Raw genomic sequence first — 20,098 nt, 5'->3', positions numbered from 1 at the left:
CTTCGTTAGAGTAAAGGCTATCATCACTGCCGTCCGTGAAATGCGATAGACGGGACAAGGACTAAGGCAAGTACGTCCTTGCGTCGGTGTGGGATCCGTGTTGCGAGAGAGACTTCGTCGTCGAATACTGGCATACACTCCGGTGGATGAACGTCTAGCCACAATTCGCATCAAAGCGAAATTCTTCAACATATCGCTGACTTGCGCTCACGCCCGGTCGGAAGAGAAGGCCGATGTGATCAAAGATGTCTTCTTTGAGCGCTTGGAACGTTTCTATGAGAGCTGCCCCCGCCATGATCTCAAAATCGTGCTTGGCGACTTTAGCGCCAGGGTGAGCAAAGAAGGTATCTCTGGCTCAACGGTCGGTCAACTCAGCCTCCATGATGAAACATCCCCATATGGGTGGGTTGGGGCTGATCGTCTTCGCTGCGAACCGAAATATAGTCTGTAATACTAGATTCCAGCATAGGAAAATTCATCAAACTCGCTGGCTGTCTCCAGATCGAAAAGCCACCAATCAGATCGGTCATGTTATGATAGACGGAAGACCCGTCTTCAGTGTTTTAAACGTGTGTACACTCCGAGGTCCTAACATTGACCCGGACCACTATCTTGTTGCCGCAAAGACAAGGAAGGTTCGACATCGAGAAACTGCAAACACAACGACTTGCACTCCTGTTCTCTAAGAGCATTTATCACCAACTCATTATAAGGGAAGGCATTTCAAGCTCCTTACGTACAACTGCAAACGAAACTATTGATTTTCGGAAAAGGCAAAAAAAAACAGTTGGCACGCAGCGGAGAGAAATCAGACTGCCTACCTAGTAACGTTATTAATGACTACAGCGCGTGGGGGATGGGACAGTTACCGAGACCTGAAGAGGGAAACGACACGTATTTGCAGACAAAACAAGAGAGAGGCCGATATGCGTGAGTACAAAGAGGTTGACAAGCTGACCGACAGCGGCGATACTCGACAATTCTGCGAAAAGATGCGGCACAGCACACGACTAACAGAAGGTTTCAAGACCGGTGTATACTCTTGTAGAACCGCCAGGGGCGATTTATTGACTAATGCCCAGAGCATACTAAAATTATGAAAGCAACATTACTCCAGCCTGCTGGATGGCAGTGAAAGTATAACGCCAAGAGACCCCAATTGTCTTGGTGGTGGAGCCATGTATAGAAGTTCACGCAAGTGAGGACAATTTCTGAGTGCTATTCACTTGGGAGTGACCAGAAACTATTATTTTATATATGATTCAAGGAGCTCACGACTTCATGCTTTAGGCCAAGTATCATCTGGGTAGCCAAAGAATATTCCTTTGAAAGTGAGCTAAAGTGAGAAGGCGAAATATCCCTCCCCAAGATTAGGCGCTGTCGCGCGCCTCTGACTTACTATTGTAAACAAAGAAATAAATGTATGTATATAAAGCACACATACATACAAACATTTTTCTTTGTAAGAAACTAGTATGTTGCACAAAGATTTATCAAATCGTTACGCGTCATCACGCTTTTTCAATATTCCCACTCAAAATCAGCGCGGTGAAATGAGAAATCAACGGCGCAACATTGTGCTGGAGCAACAGCAAGAACAACAATAGCTGCAGCAGCAGCAACATCAATAAGCAGGTAGGTAGGCAGGCAGGCTGGCAGGCAGTAGCGATGCCATCATCATCATTGGCAACGCCGCGGCGGCTCCTGTTCACACTGCAACAACAGGAAGCTGTTAAACGTTTTTGATATTAAATTTCAACGATGCCATTGCATAAATCATCATCACCTCAGCAGCGTTAGCAAAGCGGCAAAGTGATTGTTGGTTGGTGCCGGTGTTTTCAACTGCCACCGCCATCGCCACCACCATGCCACCACTGGCTTAGTTACTATTCACTAGTTGTCTAGTTGTTGTGAACATTTGCGCGCGCTGATGCGCCGTAGCATGCATCATAGTGTAACGGTAGCCGCCAATCGTGCTGCTGCTGCTGCCGCTGCTGGTGAGCCACTTACAATGCAATGCAAGGCGCTTTCAACAAAAATCTCTCGCTGGCATGAGGACAGCGGCAAGGCAGGCGCTTGCTGGGCCTGCAAGTTGCAAGTTGCACGATTTTACCATTGCCCCATATTGGATGGTGGCAAGCACAAACACATACACAGATATACAATATTTCTGTGTGTGTGTGTGCGCTCACAAGTGTCGATTGTGGCATTATTTGCTTTCGTTGATTTGAGAAACAAAGCTGATTTTGGCGCAGCTTATTGTTGTTGTAGACAGAAAATTGTTGTTGTTGTTGTATTTTCACAATACGTTCGTACATAAGCAGTGCATTCAATTTCCGCAATTTATTGCAGCTACAATGTATGCTGACAATGTTGCAAGCAGCTTGCTGTTTTGGGTTTTGAAAACACATACACACACACACAGACAAGGATGTAAAAATCAATTAAGTGAAATTAATAAAAAGTGATTAACTTGTGATTGTTTAAAAATTTTTCACTGTCATATGTCAGCATTAAATATGCATATTGCTGGCGTGGTCGGCCCTGCCTCCGATTGTGGACATCGATATGTCGAAACACTTACGGCGCATTGCATACCTACACACACACATATATGTGCATATACATGTATTAATTGTGGTCCTAAAAAGCGCACAGCACACTTGCTGCCACCGCATCGCCAACGCGGCATTGTGGGGCGCACCTGAGCAGCCTTCACGTAATCTCCACAAATTATTAATAATAATTTAATTATGACAAGCGGCGGCGGCCCGTTGCTGGCGAATTGTAAATTAATACGCGAAAGAGTTGCGTGCAAATAAATAAATTGCCCGCAAAATAAGAGAAAACAGTGAAATCTCAAAGATCGCTTACAAAAGCAATGAAAGACAGCGAAAATGGTAGTGCAACAGTAAACAATTGCACAAACATATGTACACACTCGCGGATGTGTGCACGCAAAGGGTTCGAGGACTGAACAGCAGCCGGGTCAAGCGGCACAGTGGGTTGTCACAATTGAAAATCTGAAAACTTTTCGCTCAATAATTTTTCTTTGTTATGGACTGCTTCTTAGGACTCCCAAAGCTCTTGGAGTGAGCACATAGCAAAGGAGACAGAAAAGTAGCAATATAGTAAATGTTCCCATTTTTGCATTAAACTGTTTATTTGGTTAAATCTGTTGTCATTTTGAATGTATTTTCATAATACCATTATCATAGAAACTCTCGTCTCTGTTAACAAAAACTGCTCATTCGCTAGTTTCAAGTTCAACAAGTTTCTCTCAAGACGAATTTTTCACCAGAGAAATCATTCGTCATAGACAAGAACAGGTAACATGCACTTTGTGCCGGGTCTAATCTATAAGCAGGAAGCATAAGAACTTTCCCAACAAGCTCCTGGAGGTTATGACGAGTCACTATCGATGTGTGTGGCTTGCCGTTGTCTTCATGGAAAACAACTCCTATTATTAGCCAAAGCTGGACACTTCCGGTCGATTGCTTCCTTCAAAGGGACCAATTGTTAACAGTACAAACTCACGTTAAGAGCTTGGTCTAGTAATTTCATTCTGACCCAATAAAATTAGCATAATCGTCTTGACCGTTAATCCACTATTTGCCCTAGCTCACCACAATTAGTTATCAACAAAAGCATCCGCCTCAGATGAAACAGAATTGATGATTAATAGCTGGTAATCGTACCTATACATAGAGCTTCTTTTCATATCCAGTCTTTATTATATGGCTCCAAATAATTTTTGTGCAATATTTAGCTCCTGGACAATCAACAAATCTTTACCTCGCCGATTTCCATTATGTAGTACATTTTGACATCACAATTACCGGATCGGAACGGAGCTCAAACAATACTGAGAAATAACCGTAAATGTTATATCAATACACATTCCCATACGATGGTTCTTTAAAAAGTGAAAAATTTTACCGAGATCAACAAACAATATTTAACTCCAAAGGATCCATTTTAATTCGACGATAGCGAAAAATTTTTTCGATGTCATCATAAAATATGTAAAACTCTGAACAACGATTCCGGTGCTCAACTGGTTAAATTTGCATATCATTGCACTTGAATCCGTGGAAACTCAATACAAAATTGTTAAAATGGTGGAATTTCGGGTCGAATAGATATAAAAAGGTTAAGATGAATCCTACGAGGATAATAACCTTAGTCTTCAAAAGGCTGAACAACGGAGGCAAAAGTGCCTGAATGATTCCACATTACCCTCTTCCATAAAACTTTGACATGTATGCCTATTGGACAGTGAACAGTAGGAACTACGATTGCGGTAAAGTGATCTCTACCTAGATCAAAAGGTTCTCGCAGTCGCACAGCAACTAGTAAACGTCTAATAGGTCCACTCGAGGTACATTGGTTCGGTGCTGGAACGCAAGACGCGAACTCGGTACCATTCTTATATGAGCAAGGGAGTTCATCGGCTTTACAGTTGCCAGTGATTATGCTGTGAAAGGGCACCCAAATGAGTTTGATAATGAAGTAGCTTGTTAGCTGTAAGCTTCGTGAGAAATCCTGCTATATAAAACGTTAAAATTATTGGAAAGGATTTCTAGTTAAAATACCACAGGTAAACGGTAACCGGTAATTTATAAAATTTTTAAAAATTAAAAAAAAATGTCGACCAAATTTGTTTGTACTCAAAACACTGTTCCCACTTCAATCGCTCTGCTTGAGATCGGTTGATGAGATAGCAGGAAAACGTTAAGGCTACTGGGCAGTGCCGATGCTTGTGTTTGGGATTTTATTACACGTTCATGCCTGTGTTCGGCCGTACTTTCGAGCATAAAATACGAAGCTTGGCACATGTGCTTAAATGTGGGTATATATGTGTGTGCGAATGCAACAAGCAGCCGAATGTGTTACTTAAGCGGATCGTAAACGCCGATAAAATTTAATTCAATATTAATTTGCCGAATATTCTCGCTCGAATGTCAGTAAATACAATTCACCAATTTATGCGCAATGATAAGACGTTTTATGGCATTTATGTACAAATGCATGTGCATATGTATATATGTATGTGGCCACGTCAAGGGCTTCACATTTCATTTGTGCATATTGCAAGTTTGTTGTTTTGCCGCGCACGCACACACACGCACACGCACGTACATGTGTGCCGTTGTTATTCTTGTAAATTATGTGCACTTTCACCAGCCAACATAATCATAAAAATTCCATGGATATCTCGCAGTCTTGGCAATGGTTATCCCAATGCTCCAAAGCTTGCATGTGAAGACACATGCATACATGCACATAAATAAGTTTATTCGATATTATATAGTTAAATGCTCACAAGTCGGCCAAGTTATTTCTCATTCTTCGCCATCAACATGCATGCTCCTCTTATGCTGGCAACTGTGCGCATGCGTTTGTGTGCGCATTGTCATATCCTTTAGCTCGTCCACTATATCAACGTAATGATCAAATTAATTGGTTGTGGGTGAAGAGATCATCATTGTCAACGTTTGCAATGTGTCATATATCACGCTGGAGTCGCCAAAAAAATTCCAAAAAAATTAAGATAATTTAAAAAATTTTATTGAATAAAATGTAAGCAGTTCTCGAAATCATTGAAATTTTTATATTTCGTTCTTTTTTTTTTTTAATTTTTGTGCATAACACGCAAGTGTTTGTGTTTATTTTCGTAATGAAAGTGCTGCAGCGACAACGGTAACAGCATGTTGCATCAGTTTCACTGAAGGTGCAACCTTCATTGTGTTCGCCACGCTCTTACCTTTAGGACATCTACAATTTTTATTCATTTTTTGAAACTTTTATTCTTTTTTTTTACCGATCACCCACTGTGTGGGCGCTGTAAGGCATCCATAAACAGACAAACAGTCGCAGCAACACGACACATGCGTGTTTAAGCTTCCTGTGTCGAACTTTTCGAAATTTTCGGCAAATGTGTTTCGCATGTTTCGGCGCATATTTATGGAACATAATTGCGAGTTAAAGCGGCGATTTAAATTAATTACATTGTATATTGTGCGCATGTAAACAGTTTTGTTAATTACAACATTAAAATGCATATTTTGGCTTCATTCGCATTTTTCAACATTTCAGTTTAATGTGTCAAGCCATAATTTCGCAGGCGGCGACAGGCTGTGAAAGTCGAAATTTTGCCAAGTGTAGGCGATGCCGAAAGCTGTAGGCATTTTCTTTGATGTTTTGGGAAATAGAAATAGACATATACATACATATATTTATTTTATATTCATATACTTGCGGAAACGAAAGAGAAATTTTTGGTAGTCGCAAAAGTCCTTTCGTATTTTGTCAATAGATGTGGTTGCTGTCGCCTATCTCCAGTACTAACAATCACATTGTATCATACACAATACTGTTTGGAAAGGTGATATCTTAAACATGATTTAACCAAAAAAAAAATAAATTCAGGAAGTCGAAAAAAAAGTTACAGCTGTTCAAAAATGAGTGACAATAGTGAAGAAATTCGCTATATTTTGAAATTTTTATATATAAAGAAAGAGAAGAATGCCAGGCAAGCCACCAATGAAATTTGTAAAGTTTACGGAGACGATGCTGTATCAGTTCGTGTAGCACAACAATGGTTCGCTCGCTTACGTTCTGGAAATTTCGATGTGAAAGATGCACCTCGCTCTTGTCGACCTATCGTTGAAAAAGTAGATGAAATTATGAAAAATATTGACCAGGACCGTCACATAAGCATGCATGGCATCGCTAAGGAACTTAACATTCATCATCAAACAGTTTTGAACTATTTAAAAACGGTTGGCTACAAAAAATAAAACTCGATATTTGGGTACCTCATGAATTGTCTGTGAAAAATTCAGTGGACCGAACTAACATCTGCGATCCTTTGCTGAAACGAAATGAAATCGAAACTTTTCTGAAGCGAATGGTAACCGGAGACGAAAAGTGGATCAAATACGACAATAATGTGCGAAAAAATCATGGTTCAAGCGTGGTGAAGCTCAACAAATGGTCGCAAAGCCAAGTTTGACGCCATAAAAGGTTATGTTGAGTGTTTGATGGGATTGGAAAAGAATCATCCACTATAAGCTACTTCAGCCTGGTCGAACGATTGATTCTACAGTATACTGTCGACAACCGATGCGATTGAAGCAAGCAATCGAAAAAACAGCCAGAACTGATCAACAGAAAGGGTTTCGTCTTCAATCAGGACAATGCTAGCTCAAACACATCTTTGATGACTTGGCAAAAACTGGGAGACCTTGCCTAGGAAGGTTTGCACCTTGCACTATCGAACTACCATTCGTTTCGGCCAATGCAGAAATCCCTTAATGGAGTAAAATTGGCTTCAAGAGAAGCCTTTGAAAATTACTTGTCGCTGTTTTTCGCCGAGAAACCAGAAAAGTTTTACACAGATATAATAATGTCTCTAGCGGAAAAATGGTAAAAAGACTTCTCCGACTATCCAATAGAAAAAAATTAAATTGTTTTGGTAACTTTTTCTGTAAGAATTCTCTACAAATTTTAGGATGACAAATACTCCCTTTCCCACTTATTTATTTTAGTTAGATAGTTTGAAGCAATAAACCCTAGAGGAACATTTCAGGTCTTGGACCACTAACAACACAGAGCATACCGCAAAATAACTTTGAAGTAGTTTTGATGGTAGACAGACCAAAAAGGTCCTACTTCTAGGCAAAAGAAAGCATAGAATCATTATAGAGGTTATCACAGGACACCTATCCTTAAGGTCAAGTATTAACAGCATGCGCGGAGAATAATGAGACGCTGAAACCAACCCTTCATCCGCATGAGACATTTGGAATGGAAAATAAACAGGTTTTTTTTACCAAATCCACTGAGTTGGTGGATAAGGCTTAAATTGGTTACGATCACGCACCTCCCTCTTCAACCAGCCAACCATATCTAGGTGCTGTATTTACATTAAAAAATTTCCTATGCATGTTACCAAATATTTACAAACAGAAATTGGTGAATGCAATTCTCTCTAATAGCAACCAATAACTATGTAAATATTTGTTAATAGAAGGATTATTATTGATAGTCGATGACAAGCTCAGCTTTTCATCTTATTCGGTAATATACAAATATTTATTTAACCTTAGATATACGTGAAAGAATCCTTGCATATTGGCGCTTATAATTTCTCAACCTTCATATGACCTAATGGACCAATATTTTGTAATATACTTGTATGTACATTTTTGTAAAAAAAAATGTTTTCTCTGTAGTGAAAATAACCGCCGATATTTCAATCTCCTCGATTGAAGAGGACGGAAGAGGTAATCACATAAACTAATAATGTACGAAATTTATAGAGAACTCGATCTTTTAAGCCTATAAAGCAGGCTCCCCCCTTAAAGTAATAACATAATCCCCACAAAATTTTTCAGATCGGATTACTATAGCATATAGCTTCCATACAAAGAGGACGCATAGTTACTAAAAGAAATGCACCTGTGAAGGGAATATTAGCTTCGATGCAGCCGAAGTTAAAGTTTTTAGTTGTTTTTTTTTTTTTTTGGCAACAATCTAGAGGAAATCTCTATCCTTAATGTTAGCTCGATCTGCCAAAATCTCTAAAGTTTAAGCTTTCGTAACAAGTTTTAAAATGCCTAGGCGTTTGCAGTTAGATTCCTGCCGGATTTCAACAGGTATCATCAATAACAACAATTAACAGTTTTTTTTTTTATTTTAATTTTATTAGCGCATCATAAAAATTTTAACTAACCAGAAAGTCATCATAAATGGGAGCATTGAATTGGATCCACATCTGAAAAAGCGAAACAACAATATAGACAAAAAAATACTAGAAACTTTGTATTTATTAAATTCGTTGCACAACAAAGTTAATTTTTATTTAAACTTAATTTGTAACGAATTTAAAAATTAAGACTCAATAACGACATCACCGATTAAAGCAATGCTCTCGATCTCGACCAAAGCATCGAGTGGCAGACGAGCTACTTGTACACAGCTGCGAGCGGGGAAGTTTTTGGAGAAAACTGAAAAAATAAAATAAAAGAAGGGAGAGTTAAAATTAGTGGAGACATTTCGCAGCAAAGAGCGCACAAACTGAGACAGCAGAGACACACAGTATCACCACGTATGAAATCGGCCGCCATAAACAATAAACGCGTCCATAAGCAAGTCAAAACAGTTGCGCTAAATGCTGTTACTATTCAACTATTGATCAAACTGATAAGCTGAAGTATATTTGTTTTTCGATTTTCGGCAATTAAGCGACAATTAATGATTGCTTTATAATGGCGATAAAAAATTGAAATATAAATTATATATCCACTCGTGTGTACACACCTTTTTTATACACCTCATTGAACGCGCCAAAGTCATTCAGATCCTTTACGAATATCGTGTTCTTGACCACATTATCCACACTAGAGCCGGCGGCCTCCAAGACGGCCACCAAGTTCTTCAAGGCCACCTCCGTTTGTTGCGTAATGCCGCCCGGCACCAGTTGCATCGTGTCTTTGTCCAGGCCTAAGCAACCGGATACATAGAGAGTACGATCGGCAATGACCGCTTGACTGCATTGGAAGCAGAAAGAATAATTAATGTTCGTGTACATACATACGTAAGTGCATTTGGTGGCGCGCTGGTGGTCAACGCTCGCTTGTAAGATTAATAATTTTAATGGCTTATTTTGACAAGTGTCAATATGTTCTTAATGCTCGCTGGTCGCTACCAATGCGCTGATAATTGCAGTAATAACTCCCTATAACATACTTGTACGGTGCCACCGGCTTGGCGGCGTTGGCGGTGCTGACCAATTTCTTCACGATTCTGGACATTTTTCTGTCGATAATTGAGTATTATTTTCCGATAATATGAACTTTGTATTTTTGCGCTCCGCACTTGTCGAACACTGAGTACTGACTGAATAGGTATACACTTGTTCGCATGTGGCGCTCGTCCGGCTCGTTGTCTATCGTATACATGTGTTTGCGTGCCAGCAGTCGCTTTTGTTGTCGCTGGAGACATGTGGAGAATATGATAATCTTGTTGTTGTTGTTTTTTGTTGATAACATATTTTTGTTTTAGTATTATGCTCACTGGCTCTCACTCTCAGCACTTGTTGAATTGTTATTGTGATTATGAAAACTTGTTCATACCATAGTTTATCAGCACTAATGCATTCATCCATCTTCATAGTGGATCGCCTTTTTTAAGACAATTATGTGATAATTATTTGTATTTGATTTTATTAAATATATGTGATTAGCTCTTACGTATTCTTTAAAATTATTGCCTGTACGTTGGCTGTTCAAAACATCCTCACCCCATGCAAAGATCAACGAAGCTGAGAGTATTATTATGCATATTAATAGACACATTGCTATTATTGTTGTATTTTGTATATGAAATTTGCAAATACATTTACATAAAGGCCACAAGTGTTCGTCGCTTAACATATTACTTGAAAACGATCATTCCCGATCTTCACTGAAACTAAGTAAAAAAAAGTTTCTATCTTATCTTATATGAAGTAATTGAAGTTCCCTTCAATTCCAACAAGTCCAGGTTAGTGAATAACAAGGTGTTTTCAATTCGTGTTTGGGCCACAGTAAGTCTGCTAAGCTCTGCTCTATTCAGGTAAAACTATATTAACGGAAGACCCCATACAAGGTTTGTCCGGAAAGTCGATTTAAAAAAAATTATTGCACCAATCGTTGTAATTCTTTAAAAACGTTCAAAGGAGCCTACCTTCTGCGTCGATTTCCAAGAATTGAAGGCGTCACGGTAGGCATTCTCCGGAATAGCCTTGAAAGCCGAGGTGCGTGCGCTTGGATCCACTCTGTCGTCTCAAAATGCTTGCCTTTCATCGGCCTTTTCAGGCAAAGAAAAAAAGTCCGGGAGTCACATCTGGGCTGTAGGGCACCTGCGGAAGCGTTGGGATGCCGGCCGAATAATTAGTCGTCGGTCTAAGTTCAAATCTTTGCGCACACGAGTCACATTGTCGATTTATCGAAGTCGCAGGTATCCCAGCACGGTCTTCATCAGCGACCTCTTCCCGTGCCTCCAAAAAGGTCTGGTGTCACCGAAACACACCACTTCTTGCTAAAGCATCATCTGAGTAAGCCTGCTTGATCATATCAAACATCTCTGTCGCAGATTTACCGAGTTTCACACAGAATTTAATCGCATACCTCTGCTCTAACGAAGGCTGCATTTTCGGCTTGCACAATCTACAGAAATAGGCCGGGCGAAAATGTTTGTCCTCACTCTCCAGGTGCTCAGAAACAACTGACCAGGCGCTCGTTCGTTAGCTAGGAACGCCATCTACCGAATCCAGTCGGTGTGCGCACGTTCCGAAGTACAGTCGCGGCGGAAGAAAATCAGTCCTATTACTTTCCGGAGAAACGCTGTACATATTATTTATAACGTTGTACCAAATATATTCATGAATTATTGGAGAAGCATTAAAAGGTCACGGCTCATCTAATGTGTTCAAAAGTTCTGGATATTTTTCACAGAGGGCACATGGATTGCCGTCATAATTATTAGATTTAAGCAGAACAGATGCTCCCTAAGATTACCTGAATTTGGTAATTTTGTAAATTTTATGTAAGTTAGCACTTGACGTTTGCAAAAATGAAACGCTGAATGCTCCCCGAGGTTGCCGGCTGGTAATAGACACAATATTACGACGTAGGCAGAGACGGGCTGGTAACAGTTCGGTCTTTAAGGTCTGATCTGAAGTTCGTTGCTCCTCAATAGCAGAACGTCCAGATGGAGGATCTTATTATAGGGGTACAGAAAGGGCTGGATTAAAGACCATACGACCCATGTCATAGGCAAACCTAACTAAGAGTCCTTAAACAGCCCAGCAGCAAACGGAACTTACGGGAGCCATGCACAAGCGGACATACTATCCCATACACTTGTGAATCCAAAATATGAACCCAAATGTAAAAAATAATAAAATATAATTGAAAGAGTCCGGATCTCCTGCAAAAAAGCTGGAGGGAGCTGGTGCAAAGGCTAGCACTAGCAAGGGAATTGAAGTTAAAACTAGTTCCAGGAAGACAACAGCACGAATAGCCTAGTTTTAATATCGCTGACCCAGCGAATGCAAGGTATTCGGAGAAGCTACGGACTGCCTGCTTACTAATTAAGCTGCTGCTGCAACCGCCCGCCAATAAGGAGCTTACGTAGGAGCTCCAAGAATCCATTGAGTGTGGGAGCCTTGTCTAGTTTTAAACTTGAACCACCAGAAGTGGTAGCCAAGCAAGAGAGGATCAGCCAAAAGACCGAAGACAAAGTCCGTGACGCCCGCAAAATCGTTTACTGTTGTGGTCCGGAATCTCGTTATCGTCGGTGTGTTGGATGAGGGAGATACTGAAGAAAAAATCCTCTGAGTCCATTGGAAATGGGTACAACCTATCCTGACGAATGTGGCTCTGGAAGTGCTATGAAATAATCCAGGTCCACCACAGTTATACACGGATGTCGGATGGTACCGGAGCTAAGCCATCATCACAGCTTGTGATGCTGAGCGATCGGTCTAGCTATATAAGACCTCAATAGCCAAGAATCCGCGAAATAAAAAACAGAAGATTATTCAATATTTCGGTTGATGAAAATATATTATTCAGGATTGACTGTATTGATTTATACTTAGAAGGTATTCGAATCGAAATATAAAAGAAAAATGTCAAATCAAACGTCGCATGATTGCATTCCATCACTAAACGGTACAATATTCGCCAGATCAGCTGGTGTTTAGCTTGCAGGAACTTAGAGCTAATCCTTTCTGCTGTAACGCCAAAATCGTGTCAAATTGAAGGAATTCGTAAATCACTGCAAGCGCTGCTACAGAGTCTGCCCCAACAAACAGAATGAGTTTATAAATTTTTCAAGGCCAGACCCTTTTACTCAGTCAAATTGCGGCATTTAGTAAATAATGCATGGCCATTAAGTGCCAGACAACACAAAGCACACGCACACACAAACAAGCGTGCAGAGTGTGGCTGCACAAATAACAACCTGTATGACGTTGTGGCAAGTAGATAAACAGCGAAAAATAAATAACTGCATGTTGTTGTTGTTGCTATGCAGACAAACAAAAATTTATGCAAATGCAACAAATAGTCGAAGATGCAAAGCGTCTGTTGCTGGCAATGCGCTGAAAATCTGCATATATGAGCGCATAATTGTGTGCAACATAGAGTTGCAACAATACCACAGCAGCGCTATGGGGCAAGCAATGCCATGCGAATGCTAGCGACGGCAAAGGAATGACAGCAACAGCAGTCGGCAGCCGGCAGCAACAATAAAACAGTAATATAACAGCTGTAACAATAGCAACAACAACAACAACAGTAGCGTGCATAACAATAGCAACAAGCTGGCAACTGGTAAACGACACGAGTTGTACTACAATAGATTTTGCTGTTGTCATTTGTTTGACTAGCCAAACGCACACATAGCAGTATAAGTACATGTGTATAGGTTTAATGGCAACATATGCCTTTGTGAAAATGTTGCCAACAAATGGAATAAGCCAATTGTTTTGCTGCGCTTGTTAATATTGCTGTTTACCAGTTGTTGTTGTTGTTGCTATTATTGTTGGCATTGTAGTTGTCGTTGTCGCTGTTTACTTGTACGACAACAATAAGTGCGCACACCTCCCAAACTTAGGCACACATTCATGCCCCTTCGCTCGCACCAAACATTTGTATGCGCAACATTTGTACAATACTTGCAACACTTACACATATTGTTGTTTTTATTGTAGCGACTGATGTTACTGCGTTGAAGCAGCACATTTTTGGTTGCCTTATTTTTTTCCGCGTCATGTATGCATTTTGTGCCCGCCACACGTAATAAGCAGCGTCAAATGTTTATAAACATAGCTGGCGGGTGTTGCGGGGAGCTGATGCGATTTTGAGCAATTTATTTCGGCTTAAGGTCAGACAAAATTTTATGCACTCACTATGTGTATGGACGCAAGCCCACCTACATACACTGCCATGACTCAGCGCATGCTCATAAATATTAAGCGTCTAGCAACAAATGTTGCTTGTTGTCAATTGTCATGTTGAGCGTGCCAGCAACATTTTATTACGGCTGCTGCTACTTTTAAGCATTTTTATTACATAATGCGATTTGCATTTGCTTTTTTTGAATAGAATACGTAATACGTAACACTTGTTGTTGTTGGTGTTGCTGGTTGTGCCAAAGTGTTGGCGGAAATCCGAAAATTTGCTGGCTTAAAGCCGCATGAATTACGATTTCTTTGTGTTTTGCTCAATTTTTGACGGAGATGAGTCTTCAAAGTGATATATATAGTTTATATAATTTGTTCTTCGTATTGATTTTAGCATAATAAGTATCGTTATATAGGTCAACGTCGCTTTCTCTCTTCAGTGTTTATATGTATGTACCATGCGGCTTTGCCTACCCTTCAGTTATTTTTGTTATGCGCACGCAATCCTTCAAAGCTCTGTGTCTGGTATGTATTTAATAGCATCGAGGAGTTGCTGAAGAAAGTAAATAATTATTTCATTCCCAAAAAACGGTTATCCTCCTTCAACTCAAACGCAAATATTTGATTTACAGCTCTTTTACGTTGAAGCCGTCAACATTGGTAGGAAATAAGAAAAAAACACATGGCTCAAAAATAGCACAGTGGTTCATTTCTGTTGCAAGATTACATAGAAATTTATTTCATTATTTGATGAAATATAAAGTTGCTCCTAATGGTGAGTAGGGCAGGTGCTTGTGTGAAAGAGAGGCGAGGTATGTCGAGAGTTGTTTAGATTTAGACAACTAGCTAGCAATATTTTATTAATAATAGAAATATTTCTCAAATGGAGCAATGAATTAATAGAAAATTCTTAGCAAAAACTTGATTTGATTTCATTTTCCCTGAGAGACTCTGCGATGTGTAAATCATTTTCGTTGTTAGATAAGTAAAGAGTAAAGTGTATTGGTAGAAAGTATATAATAAAGGCAGAAATGCAAATATTAATTTTGGACTTACATTCAGTATTCAAAAGTAAATTTTCACTGAAGTTATACCCGAAAAAATTTTGTTGCAGGGGCGTATGAGTGATTTTTTCCAAAGTACTTCTACTAAGAAATAATATGTTAAAAGATTATGATGACATAATTACTATATACCTTTAGACAACCTATTAATCATATGATGATTGCCAAAACTATCATTTAGTCATTTATTAGTTATTTTTTATTAGCTTGCTGTTTCTTTATTTTTTCGTAGATTCGTTCTTTGTGACAATACTTTCACTAACTTCTCAAATTTCCTTCGAGGTAGTATTAAGATACTAGTTAAGTGTAGAACAAGACTATTATCGCTGTTATACAAAATAATAATTTGCAACCCCTTCTAGAACACAAATGAAAACCCGCAAAACCTTCCACTTTAAAGTTGAACAACACACGTCCACTCTCTCTTTATGTAGCCAATACAGAGTATAATGTTCATGATATGGTGTATTTAAACCATTAGGTATGTACACCTCACAAACATATATTGGCTACAAAGTTATTATCAGCTGTGACGTCGACATACGAGCTTTGTGTGATGTACTAGCCGTCATGATTTCGCCACTTCATTCCTCGTACTTTGGACGCTGCTCTCCTGTCGAAAAATTCACCAGTAAAAGTAACAACAAAGTTAGCGAGTTAAAATCGATATTAGAGAGTATTAACAAACCCTTAACCACTAGAAATTATTTAATTTTAATAGAAGCATTCTCCGCCAAGACTGCTCTTTCTAGTTTTAGTTCAATATCCGTTTTCGTAAAGCAGGACTGTTAAAAAGCTGAGAGCTTCCAAACAAATATAATTTTCAACAGTTCTATTGTAGTGCTGCCAATTGTGAACAGTAGGTATAACATGTTCGATTCTCTACTCTCAAACGCTGAACGAATTGATGACAGCTACTGATAACGCTTTTCAAATTCAGTGTACTGTAGAACTGGGGGTTATGTATCCCATTTTTTGTTATTAAGGGGGTACATGGGTTTCCTCGAGTAAAAACAGTCCTTTTTCAACAATTTTTTCGCATTTTGGAAAAAAATATTTGAAACTCGGCCATTGCGATGCCGTTACTGATGACCCCTCGGAAAAAATGAATCCTTAAAAGATCACATATTGGATTTTTGGCAGCCATTTTTCCAAAACAAAAAAATTTCAATGAAAATTTCGCGACATTTTTTGTTTTCAAATAGTCGTAATCCCAAAAACACCCTTCGTCCAAGTCTTTAAGAATTGTATCTCAAAATATTATGAAGATCGGTTGAGTAGTTCCTGAGAAATCTTGCCAACCTACTTCGAAAACACAGTTTCCAGGAAAACGTGTTTAAATACGGCGCACTTAACCTAACTAGCCTCGAGCAAACAAATTCTGAAGGCTGTATCTCCAAAACTATTACTCGGATTAATTAGAAAATTTAGGACAATTATCTGGACTGTGAAAATGTCATTTAAATTTTTATATAAACAAACAAGTTAACAAAATATATATTATTATATTTATGAGTTATTATGTCTTTGAGCCACTGTTAAACTGTCGCCACAGTCACAATGTCTCTGTTTCTTTTTTATTTTTTACTCGCCTGCTACTCGCCAAAGTAAACATCACGTCAACACACTGACGCCCCAATGGCCTGGGCAAGCAAACCGACCGAAAAATCAGCCACAAAACAGGCGACGGCTTGCGCATGTGCAGCATTGCAGTTTTCAGATTACGGATTTTGGATTTTCAACACTGCAGAAGACTAATTATTTATTATTTGGCAATTGAGCATGTCAGACGATGCCATATAAAATTCCCAAATTCAAACAAAATAAAATAATTACACGTTGGCAGGCAGTGACGTTGCCACAGCAAAAAGCAGTTGAAAGCAAAAAATATCTACAACAAAAAACATTCATTGGTGAGTGATCGCAAAGAGATCGAGCATTCAGGAAAATAAACAAACATTCAAAGTGCTGCAACATTGCAAACATACATACATACAAGCACATATTATAGTCGTTGGTGCGGCTCAACGTTGCAACTGACGTTAACGCCACCAACACCACCGCAACCATCGCAGCAAAACATAAAGAACCAGAAACCAACAACAGCGCTCGTTCGTCAGTTGTGCGGTCGCTGTGCAACGCTGCGTCTGGGCTGATCTGTCGGTCGGTCAGTGGGCGTAGGTGAAACGAATAATGCGGAATACACTTAATGTAATGCCACACTATGCCAGCCAACAAAACGAACTGCATGACGCTGCAACACACCCAGTAAAAAATGCGCAAAGAATTAAAAAATCCCTGAGAGCATTCGTCTCGACGTAAACGTACAACAGGTACAACACGCAAACCCGACAGACAACCACCGGTGATGGAGTGAATTGGTGACGTAGGCGCAGCAATTGTGCAGTCGGTTGCAAGTGCTTTTGTTCTCCACTGCAGTGTGGTGTGATATGGTGTTGTGTGGCATGTGGCAAAACTAAATGCCCGTCGTAAGTGGGTAATGGAGAGATGGTATAAATGGCATAAAAATGTTTATTGAAGGCAGCGACCACGCACTTTTCTGCCGTAAATACACTGTGAGGAGAAGCAACAGGCAAGTCATTTAAAAAAAACATACTTCTGTTGAACATACAAGCACTTGATTAAGATCCTTCAGTTTATATGACCGCTGTATGCTATAGTGATCCGATCTGAACAATTTCTTCGGAGATTATGCCATATTGAAGATATCTGGTCAAATGAAAAAGATTTCCATACACTCTCTCTCGAAGCCGATCGTTCAGTATGTATTGCAGCCATATGCTATAGTGGTTCCATATCGGCGATTCCGTCAAATAAGTAACTTCTTGGAGAGGAAAGGACGTGTGCAAAATTTCAGATCGACTCACTACACATAATTTACTCTCTGGCGTATTGAACATAGTGAAGCTATGTTTCGTCAGCTGCTATGAAGAGATCTTACGGCTTTACTCTGGGTCGGTGGGAGCAACAGCGGCAATCATCGAAGTTGGACATGACCCAGGCGGCCTTTGAGAATTCAGCTGTTTCGAGCTCCTTTATTCCTATGTGGGATATGAACTACTCGTTCTTTTGTGATACTGACGGACTCAGCAAACTCGTGCACCCTTAATCGGCGATCTACCGTGGTAATATGGTCCGAATTCTTGCTCTTATACAAACGAAGCTGATTCAAAGGTGACACGGAACTCATTTTTTTGATTAAAAGCTTACATATCACATTTCCTATAAGATCATTCGCTATTTTGATCTAAATTGAAGAGAAATCTTTTTCATGACTTTCTGTGATCTCATACCAGACTCGATCCAACAGCAAAAATTTAATATATAACACTACTAACTCTTACACTAAACAACTATAAGAAATTGTCTTCAACTGACACAAATTTTTCTCAGTGTTTAGTGCCTCCCCTCTATGCAGCACTGCATACAGTTAGCGTTACGCATTTCCTGAACAACCTACAATTTCTCCAAACCCATTCAAGGAACTTCTTTCCCCCCTCAAACACACATATACACAGACACTTTTAATGTACTTATTTTCTTTGAAAACATTACCTTTGTGTATGCGACGTGGAGGCTTTGTTGTTGGGTGTCGCATTTTTGCGAATTAATTACTTCATATGAGGATGCATTTCATCAAGCGCTCCAGAAAGATCATCCTGCAGCGAACGCCACTCGAAGGCACACGCACACACGTACACACGTGGAGCCTTAGCCAGAGACGACAGCGGCCTCATTTCGAATTTTATGAGTATTTTACCTGCCAGCGGTAAAAAGGATAAATTAAAAGCTTTTGTGTGCGCAGTGCGTGGTATGCGCGCATGCGTGCCTGCATGCAACGGATTGTTCGTGCGACGTCAATGGCAAAGTCGAAATTAAATCATTTAAGCGTGAAAGCATTGCGATTTGAGCTGCAAGCCGAACGCAGAAGGCAACAGCGAAAGGAGAAGGCAGAAAAGGTGTAGCTAAGAAGAAATTAAAAAGGGATATACAAATATATGTTTAATGCGGCTGTAAGTGAATACGGAAAACGTGCAGCCTGACATGAGCCACATCAAAATCAAACTCATTGCTGTGCTGTTTGCGGCTTAAACGAATGAGCGCATCACTGTTGCATGCAACATCAACTGCAAACAACAACGGGCCCTTGTAGGCAGTGAAGAAGTCTTATTTTGTTGTACTTCTTCTTCTTCTTCCTTAGCTATTGCCACGTTGTGGGGGTGTAATCAAGCGAATTTGATGCGCGGAAATGTTGCGCATTATTTAGGATTAAAGATATCATTTCGCGCGCGCGCCGCAAAAAGTGTAAAAAATCGGACTTGCCCATGTAAATATGTTTGAACGCTAAGCTGTGTACGAAAGTGTTGCAACAGCAGCTCATTTATTTTTGTTTTTGCGTGTAGGTGTTTGTCAAAACTACTACCACTAAAGGAAATGTAAATAATTGCAATCCCTGTTACGGTGGAGATGCTATGTTGCATTTGTACTTTGAGGCATGTTTCCTAACTTTTCTTTATTTTTAAATTGTGGAAGCCATAAGAAACTCAAAATAAGGTTATATGGTAAGTAGGCGTGGCTAAAGTTTGACTTTTCAGTTCTCAAACTTCTAGATAATGTTCGCTGAAGGAAATCTATTGAGACCGAGACCTATTTTGAAACTAAAGGCTTAATTTTATTAAAGAAAAAATTAACAAAACTTAATTGAAATAAAACTAATTTAAAATATTTAAAATCGCTACATATAATTGGTATAATTGTAGTTAAAGCACAGCTGATAGAAAATGGTTACGAATAGAACACATTCCAATCTCATCTCTGATAGTTACTACCTCTACATTTAAAGATAATTAAAGCAGTGCTATTTTAATTCTGCACAAGCCACATTTTCACTTTATCCACGCTTCATCTGACTAAAAACTCGTTTAACTCATTTAAACACCGGTCGATTATACATTTTATATTTCACAACGGTAATGGCATTGCTAATTTATTCATTGCAGATCATATAAGTAGCACACACACACCCCAAGTGCTGCTTGCCACATCTCGTATT

General features: G+C 39.5%; 1 protein-coding gene and 1 long non-coding RNA gene across 2 annotated transcripts in view; both read right to left on the bottom strand.

Annotated features, from left to right (window-relative positions):
• Positions 1-20,098, bottom strand: part of LOC125775774 (uncharacterized) — a 45,775-nt gene that overhangs the window by 14,094 nt on the left and 11,583 nt on the right. The gene's annotated exons all lie outside the window — the stretch shown is intronic.
• Positions 8,817-9,964, bottom strand: LOC105230793 (rutC family protein UK114). Its single transcript, XM_049446419.1, has 3 exons — positions 9,757-9,964; positions 9,328-9,557; positions 8,817-9,014 (listed from the first exon to the last, which is right to left on the bottom strand). Exons 1-3 carry the CDS (start codon positions 9,819-9,821, stop codon positions 8,899-8,901), a joined length of 411 nt encoding a protein of 136 aa, XP_049302376.1. The 5' UTR covers positions 9,822-9,964; the 3' UTR covers positions 8,817-8,898.

This window comes from Bactrocera dorsalis, chromosome 1 (genome assembly GCF_023373825.1).
Source record: "Bactrocera dorsalis isolate Fly_Bdor chromosome 1, ASM2337382v1, whole genome shotgun sequence".
Taxonomy (NCBI): domain Eukaryota; kingdom Metazoa; phylum Arthropoda; class Insecta; order Diptera; family Tephritidae; genus Bactrocera; species Bactrocera dorsalis.
This window is presented reverse-complemented; position numbering and strand designations above follow the sequence as displayed.

What these genes read in the sequence shown, in the direction of transcription:
- LOC105230793 (XM_049446419.1), bottom strand. Translation starts at nt 9,821, where the DNA reads ATGTCCAGAATCGTGAAGAAATTGGTCAGCACCGCCAACGCCGCCAAG. An exon ending in AAGCCGGTGGCACCGTACAA is followed by an intron (nt 9,558 to 9,756) that starts GTATGTTATAGG and finishes CTTCCAATGCAG; the next exon opens with TCAAGCGGTCATTGCCGATC. An exon ending in CAATGAGGTGTATAAAAAAG is followed by an intron (nt 9,015 to 9,327) that starts GTGTGTACACAC and finishes TTATTTTTTCAG; the next exon opens with TTTTCTCCAAAAACTTCCCC.